General features: G+C 46.9%; 1 protein-coding gene across 1 annotated transcript in view; it reads right to left on the bottom strand.

Moving 5' to 3' along the window:
• The window catches only part of DLG3 (discs large MAGUK scaffold protein 3), a 243,744-nt gene that overhangs the window by 140,637 nt on the left and 77,969 nt on the right, over positions 1-25,138 (bottom strand). The window contains 3 exon segments of the mRNA XM_077474345.1: positions 1,594-1,718; positions 3,003-3,053; positions 14,540-14,593. Of these exon segments, the coding sequence (XP_077330471.1) occupies positions 1,594-1,718; positions 3,003-3,053; positions 14,540-14,593 (230 nt within the window).

The following is a 25,138-nucleotide window of genomic DNA, read 5'->3' as shown; positions in this document are numbered from 1 at the left end:
ACCTTCCAGCAGGACAACGACCCTAAACATACAGCCAGAGCTACAATGGAATGGTTTAGATCAAAGCATATTCATGTGTCAGAATGGCCCAGTCACAGTCCAGACCTAAATCCTATTGAGAATCTGTGGCAAAACTTGGAAATTGCTGTTCACAGACGCTCTCCATCCAATCTGACAGAGCTTGAGATATTTTGCAAAGAAGAATGGGCAGAAATGTCCTCTCTAGATGGACAAAGCTGGTAGAGACATCCCCAAAAAGACTTGTAGAGAAAGGGGGTTCTACAAAGTATTGACTGCGGGGGGCGCCATACAAATGCCCCCCCCCCCGCACACTTTTCACATATTTATTTGTATAATTTATCATTTACCTTCCACGTCACAATTATGTGCTACTTTGTGTTGGTCTATCACAGGGGTAGGCAACCTTTTGAGTACAGTGTGCTGAAAAATGTTTTCAAAGAAATTGAACGTGCCGATTTTATAACAAAAAAAAGGTCAACTTCACACTCGCAATAGCAAAAAGGATTTTTTTATCAAGTAAATGCGGTAAACTACTTGAATAGTAGTGAGCTATTAACATCCTCCACTCACATGCCTCAGATCAGCCCAATTCCTGCACCTTCCCACCTCAGATCACTGTACCCCCTGCACATCTGTCCCACATCTTATGGCCCACCACTGACCCCCCCGCTGTAGCTATCTATGATATGTGTGACATGCAGAGTGGTGAAAGGAAGCAGAGATGAGACACATCTACCTGTCCTGCCACACTCATCCTGCTGATCCAACTCTCACATCCAGCCCACGTGCTTGTATGTGATGTATGGGATGTAAGTGATGTATGGGATGTAAGTGATGTATGGGATGTATGTGATGCATGTGATGTATGAGATATATGGGATGTATGGGATATATGTGATGTATGGAAGGTACAGTGGTGGAAGAGATGAGAAGGGGCTTCAGTAGTGGGACAGAAGAGCAGGGGGGTACAGTGATGGGGCAGATGTGAAGGGGGTTACAGTGGTGGGACAGAAGAGCAGAGGGGTTCAATGATGGGACAGAAAAGCAGGGTGGTAGAGCAGTGGGACAGATGTAAAAGGAGGTGTATTGATGGGAGAGATGAGTATAGGGAACAGAGGTGGGGCAGAAGAGCAGGGGGTTACAGAGGTGGGACAGATGAGAAAGAGGGGTACTGTAGCGGGGCAGATGTGCAGGGAGGTACAATAGTTGGGAGAAGGGGGTTCAGCAGTGGGACAGAAAAGCAGGGGGGTACAGTAATGAGGCAGATGAGCGGGGGGGGGTTTCGGTGGCGGGCCAGGGGAGAAGGGGGTTCAGTGGTGGGGCAGAAGGGCAGAGTGGTACAGTGGTGGGGCAGATGTACATGGGGTTACAGTGGTGAAACAGATGTGCAGGGGGGACAGTGATCTGAGGTGTGGAGTTGCAGGAATTGGGGCTGATCTAAGGCGTGAGAGTGCAGGATGTCAATTTCTCACTACTAAGGTAGTTTACAGCATTTACTGTATAAGAAAATCCTTTTTGTGATTGAGAGTGTGAAGTTGACGTTATTTGGTGACAGAGGAACAACGATCTCACATTAGTCTCCCATCCATGGCTGCCGCCCCTCCAGGAATGATCTTTGTGATGAATATTCCAGGATCATCAGGAACATGCGGATTATCAATCCCACCAGCAATGCTGAATCCCAGGCCGGAATTTCCCTGAAAAAAAAGTCATAGAAATGAATCTATAGAGATAAGATAGATAAAAAGTCAGAGGAAGTGAATATGTCACCATAGACAGATGAATCATGCAGCCCTGTAATGTCCCCAATCAATAAACAAAATTAACCATTCCCATACCGGGGCATTTCTGACATTTCTCTCCTACATGTAAAAATCATCATTTTCTTTCCTAGAAAATGACTCAGAACCCCCAAACATTATATATGTTTTTAAACAGAGGGCCCCAGAGAATAAAATGGTGGGTGTTGTGATTTTTTTTTTAATGTCACATGGCAGAGATCAAAAAAATTAAAATAAAATATTGATCTCTGCTTTTCAAAAAAAAAAAAAAGTGGCATAACTCAGGAGCATAGAGCTGGCCGGGGATCCCATGTTCTCCAGTCACATGGGAGAGCCTGGAGAGGTGCCGGCACAGGGGGAGGGGGGGGCTGGTGGCATGTCCTGCTGTCTATAAAAGCAATCCAGCAGCTAGTTAGCTGCTAGGATGGCTTTTACAAATAGAGAATCACCTGCTGAAATAAAAGCTACCAGGATGGTGCCTGTAGCTGTAACCTTCGATAGTTCGAATCTCAGCCTTTCCCTGCTGAACTGGCCAAAAATCAAACAATCTATGGCTGGCTTAACAGTATCATTTTATAAAAAGCTCCACCTGAGATGATGTTATCAGCCTGCTGCAAGAAGGAGGAGACATTTCTCCTGTCTCCTATCCCCCAGTGACTTTGCCTAAGCTGAAATAATGTCAGCAGTCTGCTGCAGGGAGGTGGAGACATTTCTCCTGTCTCCTATCCTCCGGTGACTTTGCCTAGGCTGAGATAATGTCATCAGTCTGCTGCAGGCAGGAGGAGGCATTTCCCCAGTCTCTCCTCCTCCAGTGATCAGATAGTGACATTGTAATTTTGTAATTGGAAGTACAGTTAAAAAATGGGATTTGGCACTGCCTCTGGTTATGTCCCATAATAAGTACCTTATTGTGAACACAGCTCTTATATAAGACATTCAGAAGCTACTGAAAATGATACCGGATTTGATGACCTAAATTCATATTTTTTAATACATCACAGTTTCTGATCATTTCCAGACAAAGAGATGGACGTGTCCTTAGACCGGATACAATAGAGATGGACGTGTCCTTAAAATGGGTAGAATAGAGACGGACGTGTCCTTAAAATGGGTGGAATAGAGACGGACGTGTCCTTAAAATGGGTAGAATAGAGAGGGACGTGTCCTTAAGATAGGTAGAATAGCGGTTCTCAGACTTACCCTCTCTAGTACAATCTCTTCATACTTGTATAAGGCATCGCTGCCATTGACCTACAAAATAAATACAATCAAATTAAGGATTTCAGTCGTTTCAGACTAGATAAGTCTCACAGACCAGCACCAGTGTTTTTTTTTAAACATAAAGTAGAAAAGAGTTCCTGGATATAATAACCATCCTCCAGAACGTTATAAAAGAGTTCCGAAAAGAGCTGCCCAACCCTGATGGTGCTTAGACCAAATATAACTTCGGGGGTGGGGGGGGGGGACCACAATGGGGCCATGTATAACTAGAAAAAGACATTAGGAAGTCCGTAACACTCCAAAAGATGCATTTCCATAAATGTAAGTGAACATATCATATCACATAGGTCAAAATGACATGTAGATGTTTTAGGGCCTCACAGTGGTGTCCCCTGACCTCACCCCTGAGGAAGGAGCCCACAGAGTCTCCAAAACGTTGGCATGGCAGTTTGACTTATGAGCCATGATATATTCACAATAAATAAAAGGAAACATATTTACTTTCGCATCCTCCAAAACATTTTACATACACAATATAGCCATAAAGACATGGTTTGACCAGTTTTGTGTGGAGGAACTCGAGTGTCCTGTGCAGAGCCCTGACCTCATACCTACTGGTCACATTTGGAATGAATTGGAACCCCAATTGGGACCAATAGCTTTTTTTTGTGCCCAATGTTGGACCCAAACATCTAAGTCTGGTCTTCTCATCCAACCTCAGTACCTGACCTCACAAATGGGCACAAATTCTCACAGACACCCTCCAAAATCTTGTGGGAAGCTTTCCCAGAAGAGTGGAGCCAGCCATAAAGACATGGTTTGACCAGTTTGGTGTGGAGGAACTCCAGTGTCCTATGCAGAGCCCTGACCTCATCCATACTGGTCACATTTGGAATGAATTGGAACCCCAATTGGGACCAAGAGCTTTTTTTTGTGCCCAATGTTGGACCCAAACATGTAAGTCAGGTCTTCTCATCCATCATAAGTACCTGACCTTACAAATGGGCACAAATTCCCAGAGACGCCCTCCAACATCTTGTGGAAAGTCTTCCTAGAAGAGTGGAGGATGTTATAACCACAAAGGGGGTCAACTCGATATTAGTGGCCATGGCTTTGGAATTTTATGTCCCACAAGCTCCAAGCCTTGACCTCATCCCCACTGAACACATTTGGGTGGGATGAAATGGAATGAACCAGGTCTTTTCAACCATCTCCTCAAAGACATTTTTTGAGCAGTTTGGTGTGAAGGAACTCAAGTGTCCTGTACAGAGCCCTGACCGCATCCCTACTTTTGTAAGACCAATATATAAGGTCTTCTTATCCAACATCAGTACCTGCCCTTTAACCTACAGAACATCTTTGGGATGAGGTCTTCTCACCCCTTCTACCCAATAACTCACTCTCTGCCCAGGAGATTGGAAATCACTTCAAAAATAAGATTGATGCAATTCATAAGGAGGTCTCCAGTGTCCAGATTTTCTCCCCCACCCCACGTAACATACCCTGTCTACCACCACATTCAACATTTTTCTCTTTTGACTCCATTGCTACAGAGGAGGTTACCAAACTCTTCTGTGACACACACCCAACCAACTGTTCCCTGGACCTCGTTCCCTCGCATCTTCTCTGGTCACCCATTGCTCCATCCTATTTTGAGTGCTCTCTCACTCAAATCTTCAATCTCATCCTGTCTAATGGCTCATTCTCCTCCCCTCCAAAGCATGCACTGGTCACCCTTATTTGTAAAAAGATCTCGCTGGATTCCTCCAGTCTGACCAGTTTAGGATTTATCTCTTTGCTCCTATTTTCCTCCAAATCTTTGGAACGCCTAGTCTACAAGTGTCTGAGCTGCTACCTCACTTATAACAACCTCAGGCAGGCCATAGATGATGCATTTTTCTTTCCAGGGAGCCGCCCTGCAGGGAGAACACAGTGATTATTTTTAGCGGCTATAGCCATTTGCAATAATCGCATGCTAGAAATGTGACATGCTGGTTGTACCTAAGTCGATCGATGGATGGAACTCAAAAGAGTTCCCTACCTTGGCCTCCAAGACTCTGCTCTCCTGTTTCTCCGCCTACCTTTCTCACCGCAGCTTCAATATAATTTACAACTTTACCTACTCCTCTCCTCTTCCTCTTGGTCCGCTCCCAAGACTCTGCCCTCAGACCCCTTCTATTCTCTATCTACACCACTTCCTTTGGTCACCTGATAACCGCCCACACTTTCCAACACCATCTCTATGCTGACGTCACCCAAATCCATTTCTCCACTCCCCACCTCACCCTTCTGTCTCCTTCAGTAATTAATTTACTAACTGGCATAATATAATGGATGTCACACCACTTCCTTAGACTAAATCTTTCTAAAACTGAGCTCATTATATTCTCCCCATCCCGACTCTTCCATCAAGATCAATAATACAACTATCAGTTCTTCTCCTCATGCCAGGGTTCTAGGTGAAGTCCAAGACTATGGCCTCTCCATCTGGCCTTGCATCCAAAATGTGCCCCTTCTTCACCATTGACATCACAAAGCTTCTAATTCCCTCCCTTGGTATCTCTTAATGTTACAACTTCCTTCTCATTGGCCGACCTCTACACAGACTACCCCCCTTCAGTCCATAATGAATGCTGTTGCCACTCATCCATCTCACCAGCCACTCAGTGTCCCTCACCCCTCTCTGCCAATCCCTCCACTGGCCTCCATTCAGTGTGCTCCACCCCTCTCTGCTAATCCCTCCACTGGCCTCCATTCAGTGTCCTCCACCCCTCTCTGCCAATCCCTCCACTGGCCTCCATTCATTGTCCTCCACCCCTATCTATCAATCCCTCAGCTGGCCTCCATTCAGTGTCCTCCAACCCTCTCTGCCAATCACTCCACTTGCCTCCATTCAGTGTGCTCCACCCCTCTCTTCCAATCCCTCCACTGGTCTCCATTCATTGTCCTCCACCCCTATCTATCAATCCCTCCACTGGTCTCCATTCATTGTTCTCTGCTCCTCTCTATCAATCCCTCCACTGGTCTTCATTCAGTGTTCTCCACCCCACTCTGCCAATTACACCACTGGCCTCCATTCAGTGTCTTCCATCCCTCTCTGCCAATCCCTCCACTGGCCTCCATTCAGTGTCCTCCACCCCTCTCTGACAATCCCTTCACTGGCCTCCATTCAGTGTCCTCCACCCCTCTCTGCCAATCCCTCCACTGGCCTCCATTCAGTGTCCTCCAACTAGGGATGAGCTCAGGCGTGTTTGCATGGAACACGTGCAGAGCCCGCCAGGAAGTCGGCGTGGCGCTGCGCTAATCACAGGCAGTGAGACATTGCCCGATCTCTGCAGCCGCACATCGGGGCAATGTCTCACTGCCTGTGATTAGCGCAGCGCTGCACCGACTTCCTGGCGGGCTCTGCACGTGTTCCATGCGAACACACCTGAGCTCATCCCTACCTCCAACCCTCTCTGCTGTGCAAAACTGTTGGCGTCATATAAATCTTGTATAACAATAATTTTCACTTCCTGTCTTCATACACTCCAGTGACGGCATTTCTAAGGGCGAATTTCCTGATGGTGACACCAGTGGATCATCTCTGTGTCATGTGTGCTGAAACTACCACTTGCAATCATCATTGGAAGCTCATATAACGGGGTGACAACACAAGAGAACAATTGGGGGACAGGGACAGAGCGTTGTCACCCGATAACAGGAAGTGACCTTTATAGCGGGATCACCAGGGATTATTTAATGAAAGTTTCGGATTTAAGACTGAAAGTGAAATGACATTCCCATGTTAAATCTTCCAGAAGATTTTAGTGGTTGAGATTCCATGTATTCTTCATTCATCCCCCTGCCCCCGCCCTGGAATCCTCATCCCACCCCGGCCATCCCTCGCCTCAGTCCTACATACAGCTCTGCTAATCTCTCCTATGTAACAATAATCCCTCCTTCACCATCTTTAAACACTCGGCATGAAAGATAACCGACAGGTCTCACCATAATCCCCCTTCCACCCCGACAAATCCTGGAACTAATAATATAATCTGTCTAGCAGACACTTAAATATTCCCCTCCCTCTCCACTGCCTCCCAGGCCTGATAATGAGCGAGCATCACAAATCGCAAATGGAGGAATGCAGACCCAGAAAAAATATTTCATGTTCTCCATTCTCCATTCGTTTCTAATGGCAACAAAGTAACAATTCAGGTTTATTTTATATGTGATAACATTGTAACGCGCCGCAAGAGCCGAAATGTTCAGACTGAAAACTCTGCTACTTTGTTTCAGGTTCTCAAATTGAAATCCTCCCTGCGGCCCCCGCCCCTTCAGTCTTATACCCCCTTGGCCCCCTCTTCAGTCTTATATCCCCCCCAGCCCTCTTTCAGTCTTATATCCTCCCTCTGGCCCCCGACTAAGGGGGGCTTTGATTTAGGGGGGGGGGGGGGGCTCTGATGTAAAGGAAGACTCTGATGCAGAGGGGGTTTTGGTGAGGACCCTGATGTAAGGAGGGACTCTAATTGGGACTCAGATGTAAGGGGGGCTCTGATTGAGACCCAGATGTAAGATTGGACTTTGATTTAGGGGGACTCTGATGTAATGAGGGTCTCTGATAGAGGGCTTTGTTTTGACGAGGACCCTGATGTAAGAGGGGACTCTAATTGGAACTCGGATGTAAGGGAGACGCTAATGGGGACCTTGATGTAAGGAAGTCTCTGATTGAGACCCTGATGTAAAGAGGGGGGGGGCTCTGATGTAAAGGGGGCTGTGATGTAAGGAGGGACTCTGATATAAGTAGGATTCTGTTGTAAGGGGCTCTTATGGGCACCCTGTTATAATGGGGGACAGATATTTGTACAATACACAATGCGGCCCTTGTATTGAAGTTTGGGGACCCGGCTGAGTGAGCCTATGAGTAACAAATTTTGCAAAGCGGGGGAATTTCTAGCAACCAATCAGAATTCTCTTTACTGAACCCATTGCAGTCCAGGGTGTCTGGGTTCAGGATTGTGAGCTGCACTGTGCACAAGGTTTCCCGCACATTACCGCCCCCCTCCCTGGACAGGAGACCTGTTACATACTTAGTAAGGTTGAATAAAGACACCAGTCCATCCTGAGTAAGTGTCTACAACTGTCCCTATCCCTGTACATTGCACTTCATATCAGTCCCTACCCTCAAGGAGCCCACAATCCAAGGTCCCCATTCATATACTAGGGCCAATTTTGGACAGAAGCCAATTAACATACCTGCATGTCTTTAGAGTGTGGGAGGAAACCAGAGTACCCGGAGGAAACCCACGCAGGCACAGGGAGAACATGCAAACTCCAGGCAGGTAGTGTTGTGGTTGGGATTCGAACCAGCAACCCTTTTTACTGCTAGGCGAGAGTGCTAACCACTACACCACTGTGCCGACCACTGTTCTATATTTTCTGTAATTAGCAGAGACAGGACGTCCAGATCCGGGAAGCCGGAGTGTTCTAGAACAGGACTGGGACCCGGAGGACTGGGCTGTCTGTACCAGGAGCTCATTACCAGCAAATCTTATTAGGTGATCCCAGCACACCAACAGGAAATAATTACCCCTCCTCCAGCACGGGACTCTTCATATCAGCCAGCATGGCCTGCTCCCCGGATGTCATAATGAGAACCAAAATGTGAATCCCCCACCCCCACCCCTTGACAGGTACCAGGACAAAGCCGCCTATTTAGGGGCCCCTGCTCCGCTCCTCATTCATCTGGTAAATACATGTTAGAAAATTACGGCTTGCACGCGGCGACTGATGTGTCTCTATATAAAAGACATGGTGTAAGGAAAGACTCCGTGTTCTCAGATGAAGAATTCACAATTGTTTGATTTTCAGCACTCTGCTGCTCATCATTAAAGGACAAATGAAAGAAACGTTGTCCTTTAAACTATTAAATTCACTCAAACTAAAAATTACCCTGAAAGAGTGACCTGTAAAGAGGAAAGTCCATATGTCTTGGCTCCCTTCAGTGCTTAGTGGTGTTATGGTGCCTCTGGAGCCCATGTCTCTACAGCCGGGGCATAGCCTGTTATCTTTGAACACCTACCTACCTTCTACTGTCTTGTCTGCTGCCTGCTCAAACCTCTGCTTGAACACTGATTACTCTCTGCCTGCCACCTGCCCTGACCCCTGCCTGAACACCTACTACTGTCTTGTCTGCTGCCTGCCCCAACTTCTGCCTGAACACTGATTACACTCTGCCTGCCACCTGCCCTGACCCCTGCCCGAACACCTACTACTGTTTTGTCTGCTGCGTGCACCAAACTCTGCTTGAACACTGACTAATCTCTACCTGCTGCCTCCCCAACCTCTGCCTGGACACCTACTACTCTCTGCCTGCTGCTTGCCCTTACCTTTGCCTGCGCACTTACAACTTTCTGCTTGTCCCAGCCTTTGCCTGGACACTTACTACTCTCTTGTCTGCTGCCTGTTCCAACCTCTGCTTGGACAATGACTACTCTCTACCTGCTGTCTCCCCAACCTCTGCCTGGGCACGTACTAGTCTCTACCTGCCACCTGCCCAAACCCTTGCCTGGCCACTGAGTATTCTCTCCCTGCTGCCTGCCCCAACCTCTGCTTGGACACTGACTACTCTCTGCCTGCTCCCTTACTTCTCTCTTGTTTGCTGCCTGCTCCAACCTCTGCTTGGGTGCTGACTAGTCCTTACCTACTGCCTCCCCCAACCTCTGCCTGGCCTCCCATTGTTCTCTGCCTGCCACCTGCCCCGACCCCTGCTTGAACACCTACTTCTCTTTTATCTGCTGCCTGCCCCAAGCTCTGCTTGGACACTGACTACTCTCTGCCTGCCACCTGCCCCGACCCCTGCTTGAACACCTACTACACTTTTATCTGCTGCCTGCCCCAAGCTCTGCTTGGACACTGACTACTCTCTGCCTGCCACCTATCCCGACCCCTGCCTGAACACCTACTACTGTTTTGTCTGCTGCCTGCCCCAAGGTCTGGTTGGACACTGACTAATCTCTACCCGCTGCCTCCCCAACCTCTGCCTGGACACCTACTACTCTCTGCCTGCTGCTTGTCCTGACCTTTGCCTGCGCACTTACAACTTTCTGCTTGCCCCAGCCTTTGTCTGGACACTTACTACTCTCTTGTCTGCTGCCTGTTCCAACCTCTGCTTGGACAATGACTACTCTCTACCTGCTGTCTCCCCGACCTCTTCCTGGGCACTTACTACTCTCTGCTTGCCCTAACCTCTTCTAGGACACTTACTACTCTCTTGTCTGCTGCCTGCCCCAACCTTTTCTTGGACAATGACTACTCTCTACCTGCTTCCTGCCCTAACCTCTGCCTGGACACGTACTAGTCTCTCCCTGCCACCTGCCCAAACCCTTGCCTGGCCAGTGAGTACTATCTTCCTGCTGCCTGTCCCAACCTCTGCTTGGACACTGACTACTCTCTGCCTGCTCCCTTACTACTCCCTTATTTGCTACCTGCTCCAACCTCTGCTTGGGCGCTGACTAGTCCCTACCTACTGCCTGCCCCAACCTCTGCCTGGTCTCCCATTTCTCTCCACCTGCCACCTGTCCTGACCCCTGCTTGAACACCTGCTACTATTTTATCTGCTGCCTGCCCCAAGCTCTGCTTAGACACTGACTACTCTTTGCCTGCCACCTGCCCCAACCCCTGCCTGAACACCTAATACTGCTTTGTCTGCTGCCTGCCCCAAGGTCTGCTTGGACACTGACTACTCTCTACCTGCTGCCTCCCCAACCTCTGCCTTGACATCTACTACTCTCTGCCTGACACCTGCCCCAACCCCTGCCTGAACACTTACTACTGTTTTGTCTGCTGACTGTCCCAAGGTCTGCTTGGACACCTATTACTCTCTGCTGTGCTTGTCCCGACCTCTGCCTGGACACTCAGGACTCTCTGCCTTCCACCTGCCCCGACTCTTGCCTGAAACCTACTACCATTTTGTCTGCTGCCTGCCCCAACCTTTTTCTGGACAAGGACTACTCTCTACCTGCTGCCTCCCCAACCTCTGTCTGGACTAGTACTATTCTCTGCCCACTGATTGTCTTGACCTCTGCCTGGACATTAACTACTTTCTGCTAACCCCAACTTCTGCCTGAACACCAAGTACTCTCTGCCTTCCACCTACCCCAACCCTTGTCTGAACACCTACTACTCTTTTACCTGCTGCCTGCCCCAAGTTCTGCCTGGACACTGACTATTTTCTACCTGCCACCTTTAATTTTTAATTTTTTTTGCCATCTGAGTTCCAATGTGGAGATTTTCCATCACTTCCTGTCCCATAGCAAACAACAAGAAGTGAGAAGAAATCCCTCTAAAGTGAGAAAATCCAAACCTATATTCCCCATTGGAAGATTTCTTTTTCTGGTGACAACCTAAAATTTGTGATTTTCTTTTGCTTTCAATGGTCACGAGGACAAATAGAGAGGGGGAATCTCCCTAACAAGCACACAAACAGCAATAAAAACCTGACAGGGGGTACAATTCCTCTCAACAAAAACGTTTTGTCATTACAGTACTTATACTTTAATACTCTTATTGCAGATACTAAGTAACTGAAATAAGATGTTGTGATCCTGGGACACAGCCCAGGACACATCATCATTGATGTGTGATGAAGGACTCTCGTAGGAAATCCGGGACAGTTGACATCTATGATATTTTATGTATAAAATTGCAATTGCTTGTAATAAACCCTCAGGAGCCAATAAATGCACATTGTACCCTAGAAACCATCAAAAATCACCTTCATTTCACCATCCCCCATTGACTCCAAAGCATTTCCCTGAAATTTTACCAAATTTTCCTATTTTTTACTGGAAATTTCAGATGAAAACTCGAAATTTTGCTCATTCCTCCTGAATATTTTATATACTTTACATTTACAAGCAAGGGACACACATAATAGAATGCTAAGAATGGTTCTCCAATGCCATTGGTTAGTAATACAGAGCTTTTTTATACCCCTTGAACTTTTCCACATTTTCTCATGTTACAACCAAAAAACGTAAATTAATTTAATTGGGATTTTATGAGATAGACCAAAACAAAGTGGCACATAATAGTGAAGTGGAAAAAGAGAAAATTATACAAATAAATATGTGAAAAGTGGGGGGGGGGGGCAATTTGTATTCAGCCCCTGTACTCTGATACCCCTAGCTAAAATCTAGAGGAACCAATTGCCTTCAGAAGTCACCTAATTAGTAAATAGAGTCACCTCATGTGTAATTTAATCTCGGACTTTCCGGCAGACTAGGTCCGTAGGGATTAGTCCGTCGGACAATCGTGTGTGGGCTAGTATGATCGTTTTTCAAAAAAAAAATCAGATGGACCTAGAAATAGAACATGTTTAAAATCTATCCGATGGACTCAATTCCGATAGACTAAAATCGAGAAAACCATTCGTCTGTGTGCTGGTCCGATGGACCAAATACGAACGTAAGGGCTGCTATTGGCTACTGGCTATTGAACTTCCTCGTTTTGTCCTGTTTACATCATCACGTTCAAAACTAAGGGACTTAGTCCGTTTGTGTGTGGCCAAGTCCATTTGTTCGCAAAGTCCGTCGAAACTCCGCCAAAAGTCCGTCGGGAAGACCGTCGGACCTAGTCTGCCGGAAAGTCCGGTCGTGTACGCGGCATTAGAGAACCTTAGTGAACAAACAGCAACATGAAGGCCAAGGAACACACCAGACAGGTCAGGGCTAAAGTTGTGAAGAAGTTTAAAGCAGAGTTAGGTTATAAAAAGATCTCCCAAGGTTTGAACATCTCATGGAGCTCTGTTCAATCCATCGTCGGAAAATGGAAAGAGTATGGCACAACTGCAGACATGGCCGTCCACCTAAACTGACCGGCCGGGCAAGGAGAGTATTCATCAGAGAAGCAACCAAGAGGTCCATGGTAACTCTGGAGGAGCTGCAGAGATCCACAGCTCAGATGGGAGAATCTGTCCACAGGACAACTATTAGGCCGCGTACACACGGGCGGATTGTCTGGCCAACTAAGTTCGTCAGATAATCCGACAGACAGTCCGTCCTACTTTTGAATGAACGGACTTGACCACACACGATGAACAGACAGTCCGCTGAAAGCTTGCGCGATGACGTGTACAGCACGTACGACGGGACTAGAAATACGACGTCCAATACACTGCAATGCAACCTTCGGCCGTGTAAATCCTTTCTGAGCATGCGCCATACTTAGTCCGTCCAACTTGCCTACTCACGAGCGGACTGTCCGCTGAAACCAAGTTTGGACGGACTGTATTACGAAAATTCCGAAAGACTTAGTCCGCCAGACTGTCCGCTGAAAAAGTCAGCTGAAGCCCACACACGAGCGGATTGTCCGCTGAAACACGTTTCAGTGGACTAAGTTGGACAGACAGTCCGCCCGTGTGTACGCGGCCTTAGTCGTGCTCTCCACAAATCTGCCCTTTATGGAAGAGTGACAAGAACAAAGACATTGGTGAAGGAAAGCCATAAGAAGTCCTGTTTGTAGTTTGTGAGAAGCCATGTGGAGGACACAGAAAACATGTGGAAGAAGGTGATCTGGTCAGATGAGACCAAAATGCAACTTTTTGGCCTAAAAGCAAAACGCTATGTGTAGGGAAAAACTAACACCGCACATCACCCTGAACACACCATTAAACATGGTGGCATCATGTGGTGGGGATGCTTTTCTTCAACAGGGACAGGGAAACTGGTCAGAGTTGATGGGAAGATGGATGGGGCCAAATACAGGACAATCTTAGAAGAAACTCTGTTAAGGTCTGCAAAAGACTTGAGACCTTCCAGCAGGACAAGGACCCGAAGCATACAGCCAGAGCTACAATGGAATGGTTTAGATCAAAGCATATTCATGTGTTAGAATGGCCCAGTCACAGTCCAGACCTAAATCCCATTGAGAATCTGTGGCAAGACTTGAAAATTGCTGTTCACAGATGCTCTCCATCCAATCTGACAGAGCTTGAGATATTTTACAAAGAAGAATGGGCAGAATTGTCCCTCTCTAGATGTGCAAAGCTGGTAGAGACATCCCCAAAAAGACTTGTAGAGAAAGGCGGTTCTACTCTGGGGGCGCCATACAATTTCCCCTCCCCCACACTTTTCAGATATTGATTTGTAAAAAAAAAATTAAAACCATTTATCATTTTCCTTCCACTTCCACAATTACAGTATCTGACAAAAGTGAATACACCCCTCACGTTTTTGTAAATCTTTTCTTCTAAGGGGGTAGCTGGGCGCAAGGAAGCAAGGGGGCAAAAAAAACACATGTGGGATGGCACACCTATTCGACAGCAGGTATTAACAGCGTGGGGCGGAGGCACAATTCTGGATCCTTGCCCTGGGTGCTGGATGACCGACCCTGTCCCGAAACTGATCTAAAGTCTACAGGAACACAAAGTAATTTCCCAGAGGGGAGTACCACTCTTTAGAGCTCACAAAACTGTGGGACCTGGAGGATCACTGCGCATTATACGGAGTGTCTATGTCATTGCTGTCACTCACCGATGAGCCCGGGTCCAGGCAGTCCGCATTCACCAGCATCGGGGCCGCACCAGCCTGGAAAGATAAAAGAGGGATGTTGGATACATTGTAACCCTACAAATACATAATACAAGACAGTGAGGGCTGAACACACACCCTTTAGGCCTCATTCACACTTAAGCATACACCTATGTGAGGGTTGTGTTGACCCACATTGGGGTGTAGAAGTGTTCCGTGGATCCCCATGTAGGCCGTCCCATTCATGTCATTTGGGAGGCCACAGTTGCTCAGGCACAGTTGCTGCTCATAATATGACAGCCATGTGGGGGTGAGTGCATGTCCCCTTAAGATGGAACACCTGTGCATCCCCATATGGGCAAACTGGACCCTTCGTTAAGTACATCTGCATGAATGAGGCCTTATATCAGTGATGGCGAACCTTGGCACACATGCACTCTGCGGTGCAGTTGAGCATCATGTGAAATGTAGTTCCAAAACACCTGGTGTGCCAAGGTTTGCCATCAGTGCTTTATATGATGCAATGGGGTATGTGCATTAGCCCATTGCAGTACCATTTATTTTGAACCCCACCACAATGCTACAAGGCAACACAGCTCTGGGCTGGCCTAGCACCACCCTGCCTTTACACCGCCTTACCACAGCATGTTAATACGAGACATAACGTGGCGATGACGCAACGTACAGAAATAGAGGAGTGGGAATGGGCCCTAAACTTGCCCTTTTTTGTGCATATGTAGCAGCAGCGCAGCATATAAAAACATTTATAGTCATCATTAAATATATAAATGTAAATAAATCACACTAAAGAGATTATATTATCTGTTGTCATCAATATTTGGGAGATATTTTCAAACTGAACTAGGTGTGACCTCCAATCACAAAAAAAAATAAAAAAAATAATATTTAACAGATTAACCACTTGACAACTGGGCACTTAAACCTCCTTCCTAACCAGACCAATTTTCAGCTTTCGGTGCTCTCACACTTTGAATGACAATTACTCAGTCATGCACACTGTACCCATATGAAATGTTTGTCCTTTTTTCACACAAATAGAGCTTTCTTTTGGTGGTATTTAACCTCCTCCCACCCGCCCTATAGCCGAATGACGGCTGTAGAGCAGGCGCTTTTGTCCGGAAGCCCCAGAGGTGATCAAATACCACCAAAAGAAAGCTCTATTTGTGGGAAAAAAAGGACAAAAAATTCATTTGGGTACAGTGTTGTATGACTGAGTAATTGTCATTCAAAATGTGAGAGCACTGAAAGCTGAAAATTGGTCTGGGCAGGAAGGGTGTTTAAGTGCCCAGTAAGCAAGTGGTTAATTACCGCTGGGGTTTTTTTTTGCGCTATAAATCAAAAAAGACTGAAAATTCGGTAAAAAAAAATAAAATTCTTTCTTTCTGTTAAAATTTATTGCAGAATATTTGCGAGTATTGGCACAGTATTGGCGAGTATTGGCAGAGTATTTCAGAGTATTGCAGTGTTGCAGAGTATTGCAGAGTATTGGCAGAGTATTGCACAGTGTTGCAGAGTATTGCACAGTATGGGCAGAGTACTGTCACTGAGCAGCGCTGTGGGCACTACACATCTAGCCCACAGTGCTGCTGCCATCTCTCCCCCTCTCCCCTCTCACTGTACTGATCGGTACAGAGAGGGGAGGGAGAAACCGGCATCATGATATGACGCCAGTTTGTTTACAAGTGATCGCTCTGTCATTTGAAGGAGCTATCACGTGGTAAACGGCCGCTACCAGTGGCCGTTTACCGCTACCCGTGATGCGCCGGGTCTTCCGGACTCGGCGGTCACGGATACTTGCAGGAGCGTGCCCCAGGAGGCGCGTGAGAGCAAGATTCTGGGAGGACGTCCATGGACGTCCACCCAGAAAAACATGACCTCGCTGTAGCCGTCTTTCGGTTATGGCCCGGTCGGCAAGTGGTTAATCTCATTTTCAGTATTCAGAAATCTGCAGCTTTCATTAAAACAATTCCTGGTGATCCTGCCATGGATGGTCACTTCCTGTTATAGGCAACAATCAGAGGCGTAACTAGAACCGTTAGGGCCGGATGCAAGAAACCTTGAGCGCTGCCAGGGTCCTTTACATTTGAGCCCGGGGCCCTTCCCTACAAGCCCAGGGCCCTTCCCCCTGATCCCAGGGCCCTTTAATCCAGTTGCGGGGCCCTTTATTATGCCCCCCCCCAAGGTGGCAGACGCCAGGCCCAGTTGCGAGTGTGACCTTTGCAACCCTGGTAGTTCCGCCATTGGTGTCAGTCATTTTTTTTTATTATTAATATTTTTTACCATTTTATTTTTTGTTATTTTTCAAAAAAAATTTTAGGAGCCCTGTTGGTGGTCTTTGGTGAAATGTCAGGGCTCTGAACAGACCTCTGATGTTTCACCTTTGAGACAGGGGAAGGAGATTGAGGACACAGCCCTCAATATCCATCTCTGCAGCCTCAACTGCACAAAATTAATGGACGGGAATAGCTCTGTACAGAGCTTCCCATTCATTCACAAACTGAAGCATAGGAAACACAGTTTCCTATGCTTTATTTATGAATGTACACAGGAGCAGTTGGTACTGATCACTCACAGTGTCCATTCAGAAAAGGAATGAGCCAGTAAATAGGACATATTTATGAGACCCTTCCCCTGTTCTCTATCCTGAAAGCATCCTCTGCAGAATCTGGTGGGGGGGGGGGGACAATAGCAGTGTTGCAGGGGATGGATGGACCAGGGGAGCACACAGGGACAGGATAGGAAGGGCGGGGGGGGGGGGCGGCATATACAGGAACCAATGCCCTCCATTTTCCTCCTGCAGTCGCTGACTGGAGAAGGGAGAGGAGGAGAACCTGGCTCAGGAGGGAGATGGAGGGCATAGGTGCCTCTATATGCTGCCCCGCCCCATCTCCAATCCTGGTGTAGAACTGAAGAGCCGTATAAGCCCCCGGAACCATGGGGCTGACTCACAATTGCAACCCCTGTAGTGACGCCCCTGGCGACACTGCTCTGTCCTTGATTCTCAGTTGTCCTCCTGTGTTGTCACCCTGTCGCATGGGCTTCCAATGGAGACTACAAGTGGCAGTTTCAGCACACATTACACAGACACGGTCCACTGTTGTCACCATCAGGAGACCCACCCTGAGAAATGCCATACACCCCATGGTGGATCCCCAACAGTGCATTCAAAGTAAAGCATTGTGATTGCGTTCCCGGCACCAGAAGGCATTGGTACAATTGAGATTCACCAACATACAGTATGTGAGCTGTTTATGTGGATATAAGAACTGTGCATTGCTGGGCCAAGGGATAAAAATATGGTGAGAAGGGAAGATCCAACAAAGGTGTGGCTGAACTGTGACACATACCCGTGAAGCACCACATGAGGAGCATGTAAATGAATTCAAGTGGTTCTGAAGGCTCTTTCCTTAATGCAGTTTATGGGTAAAACAACCTCTGGGTGCAGCTCTCCTCCAGCCCCGCCTTATATTTACCTAAACCCCATCTCAATCCAACAATGTGCTGCTATCAATCACAGACAGTGAGCCAATGAGGAGAGAGCAGGGGCAGGGCTGAGACGCGCTCCATGTGTGAATGGACAAACAGAGCCTGGCTTGAGAGCCAACCAGCTCGAGTGCCCCCATAGCAAGAGGCTTCCTATTGGGGCACTCGGCAAGTAGAAAACCATTACACAGAGCAGGTAAGTATAACATGTTTGTTAATTGCAAAAAAAAAATCTTTGATGAAGGGGGGTCACTTAGCTCCCAAAACACGTTTTTTATCCTGCAAAGTCACAATGGTAGACCTCGCTTCACATGTCAATAAAGAAGTCATTGGGAGATCGAGGCTCACTACCCTACCGAAGCCACCCAACAGTCCAAACTTGGTAACCTGCACCTCCATCTTCATGGACATCACTAGCCTCCAATGAAGAAATTAAGAATGCTGTCAGGACAAAGAAGTGCAACTGTCTCCTGTGATAGCTTCAAAAACCAAAGAAGTATTATATGGTCTGTGAACATTTGACCATCAAACTTATACAAGCTTGTAGGTCATCCCAATCCAAAAACCATAGACTTTAGTATAGAGTTGCTCCCCTGTCTTCAGCTAGAATGGCTTCCATTCAAAAACCATGGCCATTAATATGGATTTGCCCCCCTCCCCATCATGGCCATTAATATAAAGTTGCCTCCCTTTGTGGATATAAGAGCCTTCACTCTTCTGGAAAGACCTGGCTCACCATCCATGTTCCAGTTCATCCCATAGGTGTTCAGTAGGGTTGAGGTCAGGGCTCTGTACAAGACACTGGAGTTCCTCCACACCAAACTGGTCACACCATGTCCTTATGGAGTTGCCTACCATCTCCTTATGGCCAATAATATGGAATTTTGGACATCGTCCACTCTTCTAGAAAGACTTTGCACAAGATTTTGGAGGGTGTCTGTAGGAATTTGTGGCCATTTACGAGGTCAGGTACTGATGTATAATGGGAAGACCTAGCTCACATGTTGATCCTCACATTGTGCACAAAAAAAAGACCTGACTAACCATCGATGTTCCAATTTATCCCAAAGGTGTTCAGTAGAGTTCAGGTCAGGGTTCTGTGTAAGAAACTTGAGTTCCTCCATGACTTTAAACCTACTGAACAGCTTTGGGATGAGAAGACCTGATCCCAAAGGTGTTCTGTAGTGTTAAGGGTACTATCAGAAACCATGAATGAGACTGAGAAAAAAGTACAGTTAAATCACACTTGTTTAATAATAATAAAAAAGGTAAACAGAGTCAAAACAAAGCCAGAGTTCAGGTACCGGAAAGGATAGTCAGACAAGCCAAAACGTCAGGGAGCCAGAGAACAGTGTAGTAGAACAGCAAGCAGGATCTGGAGCCAGAAGGAATGTCAGCCAAGCAAGTCTTTAACAGGAATACAGGAGAGTGTCTCTAGAGATGTGACCAAGGCGAAGGCAGAGATCATCTGGACTGGACGGCTTAAGTAGGCAGGACTGACAAGCAGGATATCATCAACAGGTGACTCACTGTGGAGAGATGGGACCTGGCAATTAGGCGACAGCTGAGCAGCCAGCTCTGAGAAGGAAGGGCTGGGCCCAGCCCTGACAGGTATGTACTGATGTTGGATGAGAAGACCTGATCCCAAGGGTGTTCCATAGGGTTAAGGACAAATACTGATGTTGGATGAGAAGACCTTATACCAAAGGCCTTTCAAAAGTAGGGTTGGGATCAGGGCTCTGACGCTGGAGTTCCTCCACACCAAACTGGTCAAACCATGTCTTTATGGAGTTTTCTTTGCACACAGGTGACAGTCATGGTGGAATAAATGTCTTCACCAAACTTACCACAAGGTTGGAAGAGCACAATTGTCTACAATGTCTTTTTATGATGGAGTATTACCAGTCCCCCTCGGGTACTCATGTTGGGTAAGAAGACCTGACTCCCAACTGGTGTCCCAATTAATCATAAAGGTGTTCAGTAGGGTTGAGGTCAGTTCCTCCACCACACTAATATGAGTTTGTTGGACATCCCATTCCAAAACCAAAGCTATTAATAGTGAGTTAGAAAATGTCTTTGTATGATGGAGTATTGCCGGGATTTTTTGGGGGGAGGGACACATCCATTTGGCCGTATTGTGTATCCTCGTTAGATATTTGTTATTGTATACAGGGGTACAAAATGACCACTGTCAGCAGTTCCCTTTCTGAATTATTTTTTGGAAAAGTCGAGGTCTAGTTTATCTGCCGGCAATGTCCTCAGACAGAGACTCTATCTTCTGCATAAAATACATGGCTTCAGCCCTTCATTAAAAAAAATATTAATAAGCAGTACTGTAGCAAGACAATTGGTGTCAGACTTGAAAGTTATGCAGAGAAAGAAAGTGACAGCTTGTGAAATGATGGAGAACAGAAATGTGAACACAAATATGTTCTGCCTTTCTAGAGAGCTCAGCAGTCATTACAATCTTGACACATATGAACCATGTTGCAATCAAATTAGTTTACTAGGCAATGCAAATCAAAGCAGTCCTACAGCATCCATTAAGGTGTGTTTTAGAAAGCTGAACTAGATAACCTACAGAAAGGAAACAGAGCGGAGATATTACTGGAAGTGCAAAATGGGAATTATGACTAGGTCTGGGCCACCAAGGCAATGGGAACCCATGTAAAGAACTAACAGTTTAATTCCCATGTGAATGGTTTAGATGCTAATAACATATACTTTTTAACAAGAATGTACACAATATGGTCAAACATTTGTGAACACCTGATGAGAAGATCTGGCTTACATGTTTTGCCTCACATTGGGCACCCAAAAAAAGGCCCGACTTATCATCTACATTCCAATTCATCCCAAAGCTGTTCAGTAGGGTTGAGGTCAGGTACCGTTGTTGGATAAAAAGACCTGGCTCACCATCGGAGTTCCAACTCATCCCAAAGCTGTTCAGCAGGGTTGAGGTCAGGGCTTTGGACACTTGAGTTCCTCCACATGAAAATGTTCACACCATGACTTTCTGGAGCTGACTCTACTCTTCTAGAAAGACTTCCCACAACATTTTGGACTGTGTCTGAGGGAATTTGTGTCCAGTCAGCCAAAGGAACATTTATCAGGCACTGATCTTGGATAAGAAGACCTGGCTCACATGTTGAGCCGCACATTGGGCACCAAAAAAGAAAACAAACTGTCTGGCAATCAGCATTCCAGTTCGACCCAAAAGTGTTCAGTAGGGTTGAGGTCAGGTACTGTTGTTTGATAAAAAGACCTGGCTCACCATCGGAGTTCCAAATCATCTCAAAGCTGTTCAGTAGGGTTGAGGTAAGGTACTGTTGTTGGATGAAAAGACCTGGCTCATCATCTGCATTCCAATTCATCCCAAAGCTGTTCAGTAGGGTTGAGGTCAGCTACTGTTGTTGGATGAAAAGACCTGGCTCACCATCGGAGTTCCAATTCATCCCAAAGCTGTTTAGTAGGGTTGAGGTCAGGTACTGTTGATGGATGAGAAGACCTGGCTCACCATTGGAGTTCCAATTCATCCCAATGCTGTTCAGAAGGAATGAGGTCAGGGTTCTGTACAAGACACTTGAGTTCCTCCACATCAAACTGTTCACACTATGTCTTTATGGAGCTAAATCTACTCTTCTAGAAAGGCTTCCCACAACATTTTGGGACTGTATCTGAGGGAATTTGTGTCCAGTCAGCCAAAGGAACATTTATCAGGTACTGATCTTGGATGAGAAGACCTGGCTCACATATTGAGCCACACATAGGGCACCAAAAAAAAACTGTCTGGCAATCAGAATTCCAGTTCGTCCCAAAAGTGTTCAGTAGGGCTGAGGTCAGGTACTGTTTGATAAAAAGACCTGAATCACCATCAGAGTTCCAATTCATCTCAAAGCTGTTCAGTAGGTTTGAGGTCAGGTACTGTTGTTGGATGAGAAGACCTGGCTCATCATTGGAGTTCCAATTCATCCCAATGCTTTTCAGAAGGGATGAGGTTGGGGCTCTGTACAGGACACTTAAGTTCCTCCACATTAGGGATGAGCCGAACACCCCCCGGTTCGGTTCGCACCAGAACTTTCGAATGGACCCCAAATTCGTACCAACTTTAGAACCCCATTGAAGTCTATGGGACTCGAACGTTCAAAATTAAAAGTGCTAATTTTAACGGCTAATATGCAAGATACTGTCCTAAAAAGGGTTTGGGGACCTGGCTCCTGCCCCAGGGGACATGGGTCAATGCCTAAAATGTTTTTAAAAATGGCCGTTTTGGCGGGAGCACTGATTTTAATGATGATTAAAGTGAAAAAAAAGTGAAATATTCCTTTAAATATCGTGCCTGGGGGTGTCTGTAGTATGCCTGTGAAGTGCCACGTGTTTCCCGTGTTTAGAACAGTCCCTGCACAAAATGACATTAAACGGAAATAACATCATTTAAAACTGCTTGCGGTTTTAATGTTATATCTGGTTCCTGCAATATGGTTAAAAATCATTGAGAAAAATGGCATGGGTAGCCCTCCCTGCCCATTACCAGCCCCTTTGGGTCTTGTACGCATATTAAGGAGAACCCCGTACACATATTAAAAAAAGGAAATGCGTGTGGCCCCCAGGCCCTATATACACAGAACAGCAGTATACAGGTGGTGCAAACAAGACAGGGACTGTGTAGGTGTGTTGTGTTAAGTTGAATCTGTTTGTAATTTTCAACTGGTACATTTTTAAAGTGTAGTTCCAGTCAAAAAAACTATTTTTAAGCTTTTTGGAAAACATAGGGAAGGGTTTTCACCCCTGTATAATTTGTTTTGTCGTCCATCTTTTTTCATCTCACTTGCTGTTGTCTCCTTCCGTTTGCAAGTAGGAGATGTTTGTAAGTGGGATGTTTGAAAGTAGGGGCCTGCCCTATATGCTCTGCAGAAATGGCAGAACAAGGGGTTGGTTTTGCCACAACATTGTAAGCCCTCAAAGTGACTCTTGGTGTGCGCTGGAGCGCCCTGCTGTGAACGATTATATCAAGAATTGTAATTACATGCCATTGTTGAACAGTGGTAGAAAAATTGACCTTTGGTGGTTGTGGTGCTGGTGCCACAACACTATAAGTCCTCACAGTTACTCTGGGTGGGCACAGGAACGGGCCCTCCTGTGAAATATTATATCAAGAATTGTAATTACATGTCCCTGTTAAACAGGGGCAGAAAAATTGGGCCTTAGGCACTGGTGCTGGTGCCACGACACTGCAACCTCTCCCATATACTCTAGTTTTATTGCAGGAATTAGCCCTGCTGCAAATCATTGCATCAAAAATTGTAATTAAACGCCCCTGTTAAACAGGGGCAGAAAAATTGGGCTGATGGCATCACCCAGAACCAGAAATGTTCTTCCAACATATCAGCGGAGGAGGAAGAGGATAGACAATCAACATAACAGGACAGTCACTCAGCATCAGCATAGACAGTCTTGAAGGGATGTGATATTTCAAAAAAAATTATTCGGTTACATCAGCTTCAGGTGCTTGGTAGCTGTGGGTTATCCAAGACTGATTCATCTTGATGAAGGTCAGTCGATCAACTGATTCGGTGGACAGGTGCACCCTGTGATCGGTAACAAAGCCAGCAGCAGCACTGAAGGTGCGTTCCGAAAGAAAGCTGGATGCAGGACAGGCCAGTAGCTCAATTGCATACTGTGCAAGCTCTGGCCAGTGATCCATCCTCAAGACCCAGTAAGCCAGAGGATTTTCGGTGGGAAAGGTGTCCAAGTCTGACCTTGCCCCTAGGTTTTCCTGCACCATGTAAATCAGATGCTGGCGATGGTTGCTGGAACCGATCATACCTTGGGGCTGCGGACTAAAAAATTGTCTGAAAGCATCAGTCAGACGGCCACCTTCTCCACTGCTCCTTCTGACCGATGCCTCAGCAACACGTTGTCCAGGACCAGGAGTTTGTAACCTCCCAGTCTCTGGGAACACGTTGCACAGACCTTTCTGCAAGGCCTCCCGGAGATGTCTCATCCTCTGCTCCCTCTGCGATGGCAAGATAAGGTCGGCAACCTTACCCTTGTACCGTGGATCAAGGAGAGTGGCCAGCCAGTAATGGTCCCTCTCCTTGATCAGAAGAATACGAGGATCCTTCCGCAGGCTTTGCAGGATCAGGGAGGCCATGCAGCGTAGGTTAGCTGAGGCATTCGGTCCGGAGTCCTCTGGGTCACTAAGGACAACATGATCCGCAGCTACCTCCTCCCAGCCACGTACAAGTCCATGGGTTTCTTGGGACTGTAAATCATCCCTACAAGACTGCTGCTGCTGCTGATGCTGAGTGCCAGCCTCCACCTCCATGCTGACACAATCATCCTCCTCCTCCTCTTCCTCCTCCTCATCCTCTTCTTGTGTGATGGGTGGCACAGCAGGAACACTGTCTGGATAAAGGGGGCCTTGAGAGACAAGGAAGTACTCCTCTTCCTGCCTCTGTTCTGCCTCAAGTGCCCTGTCCAGTATTCCACGCAGCGTATGCTCCAATAGGTGGACAAGAGGTACAGTGTCACTGATGCATGCACTGTCACTGCTCACCATCCTTGGGGCCTCCTCAAACGGTGACAGGACAGTGCATGCATCCCTGATCATGCCCCACTGGCGTGGTGAGAAAAAACCAAGCTCCCCTGACCCTGTCCTGGTGCCGAAGTCGCACAGGTACTCATTGATGGCCTTCTGCTGCGTGTGCAGCCGCTGCAGCATGGCCAACGTTGAGTTCCACCTGGTGGGCATGTCACATGTAAGGTGGTTCTTGGGCAGGTTCAACTCCTTTTGGAGCTCAGCCAGCCGAGCACAGGCATTAAATGATCGGCGGAAATGCACACAGACTTTCCTGGCCTGCTTCAGGACATCCTGTAAGCCCGGGTACCTGCCCAAGAACCGCTGCACCACCAGGTTAAGGACGTGAGCTACACAGGGCACATGGGTCAGTTGTCCCTGTCGGAGGGCGGAGAGGAGGTTGGTGCCATTGTCGCAAACCACCATTCCTGGCTTAAGCTGGCATGGCGTCAACCACCTCTCGGCCTGCCCCTGCAGAGCTGACAAAACATGCGCCCCAGTGTGGCTCCTGACCCCAA

Source organism: Lithobates pipiens, unplaced genomic scaffold (genome assembly GCF_037356315.1).
Source record: "Lithobates pipiens isolate NorthernLeopardFrog02 unplaced genomic scaffold, aLitPip1_a1.2 Scaffold_1, whole genome shotgun sequence".
NCBI classification, from domain to species: Eukaryota; Metazoa; Chordata; class Amphibia; order Anura; family Ranidae; genus Lithobates; species Lithobates pipiens.
This window is presented reverse-complemented; position numbering and strand designations above follow the sequence as displayed.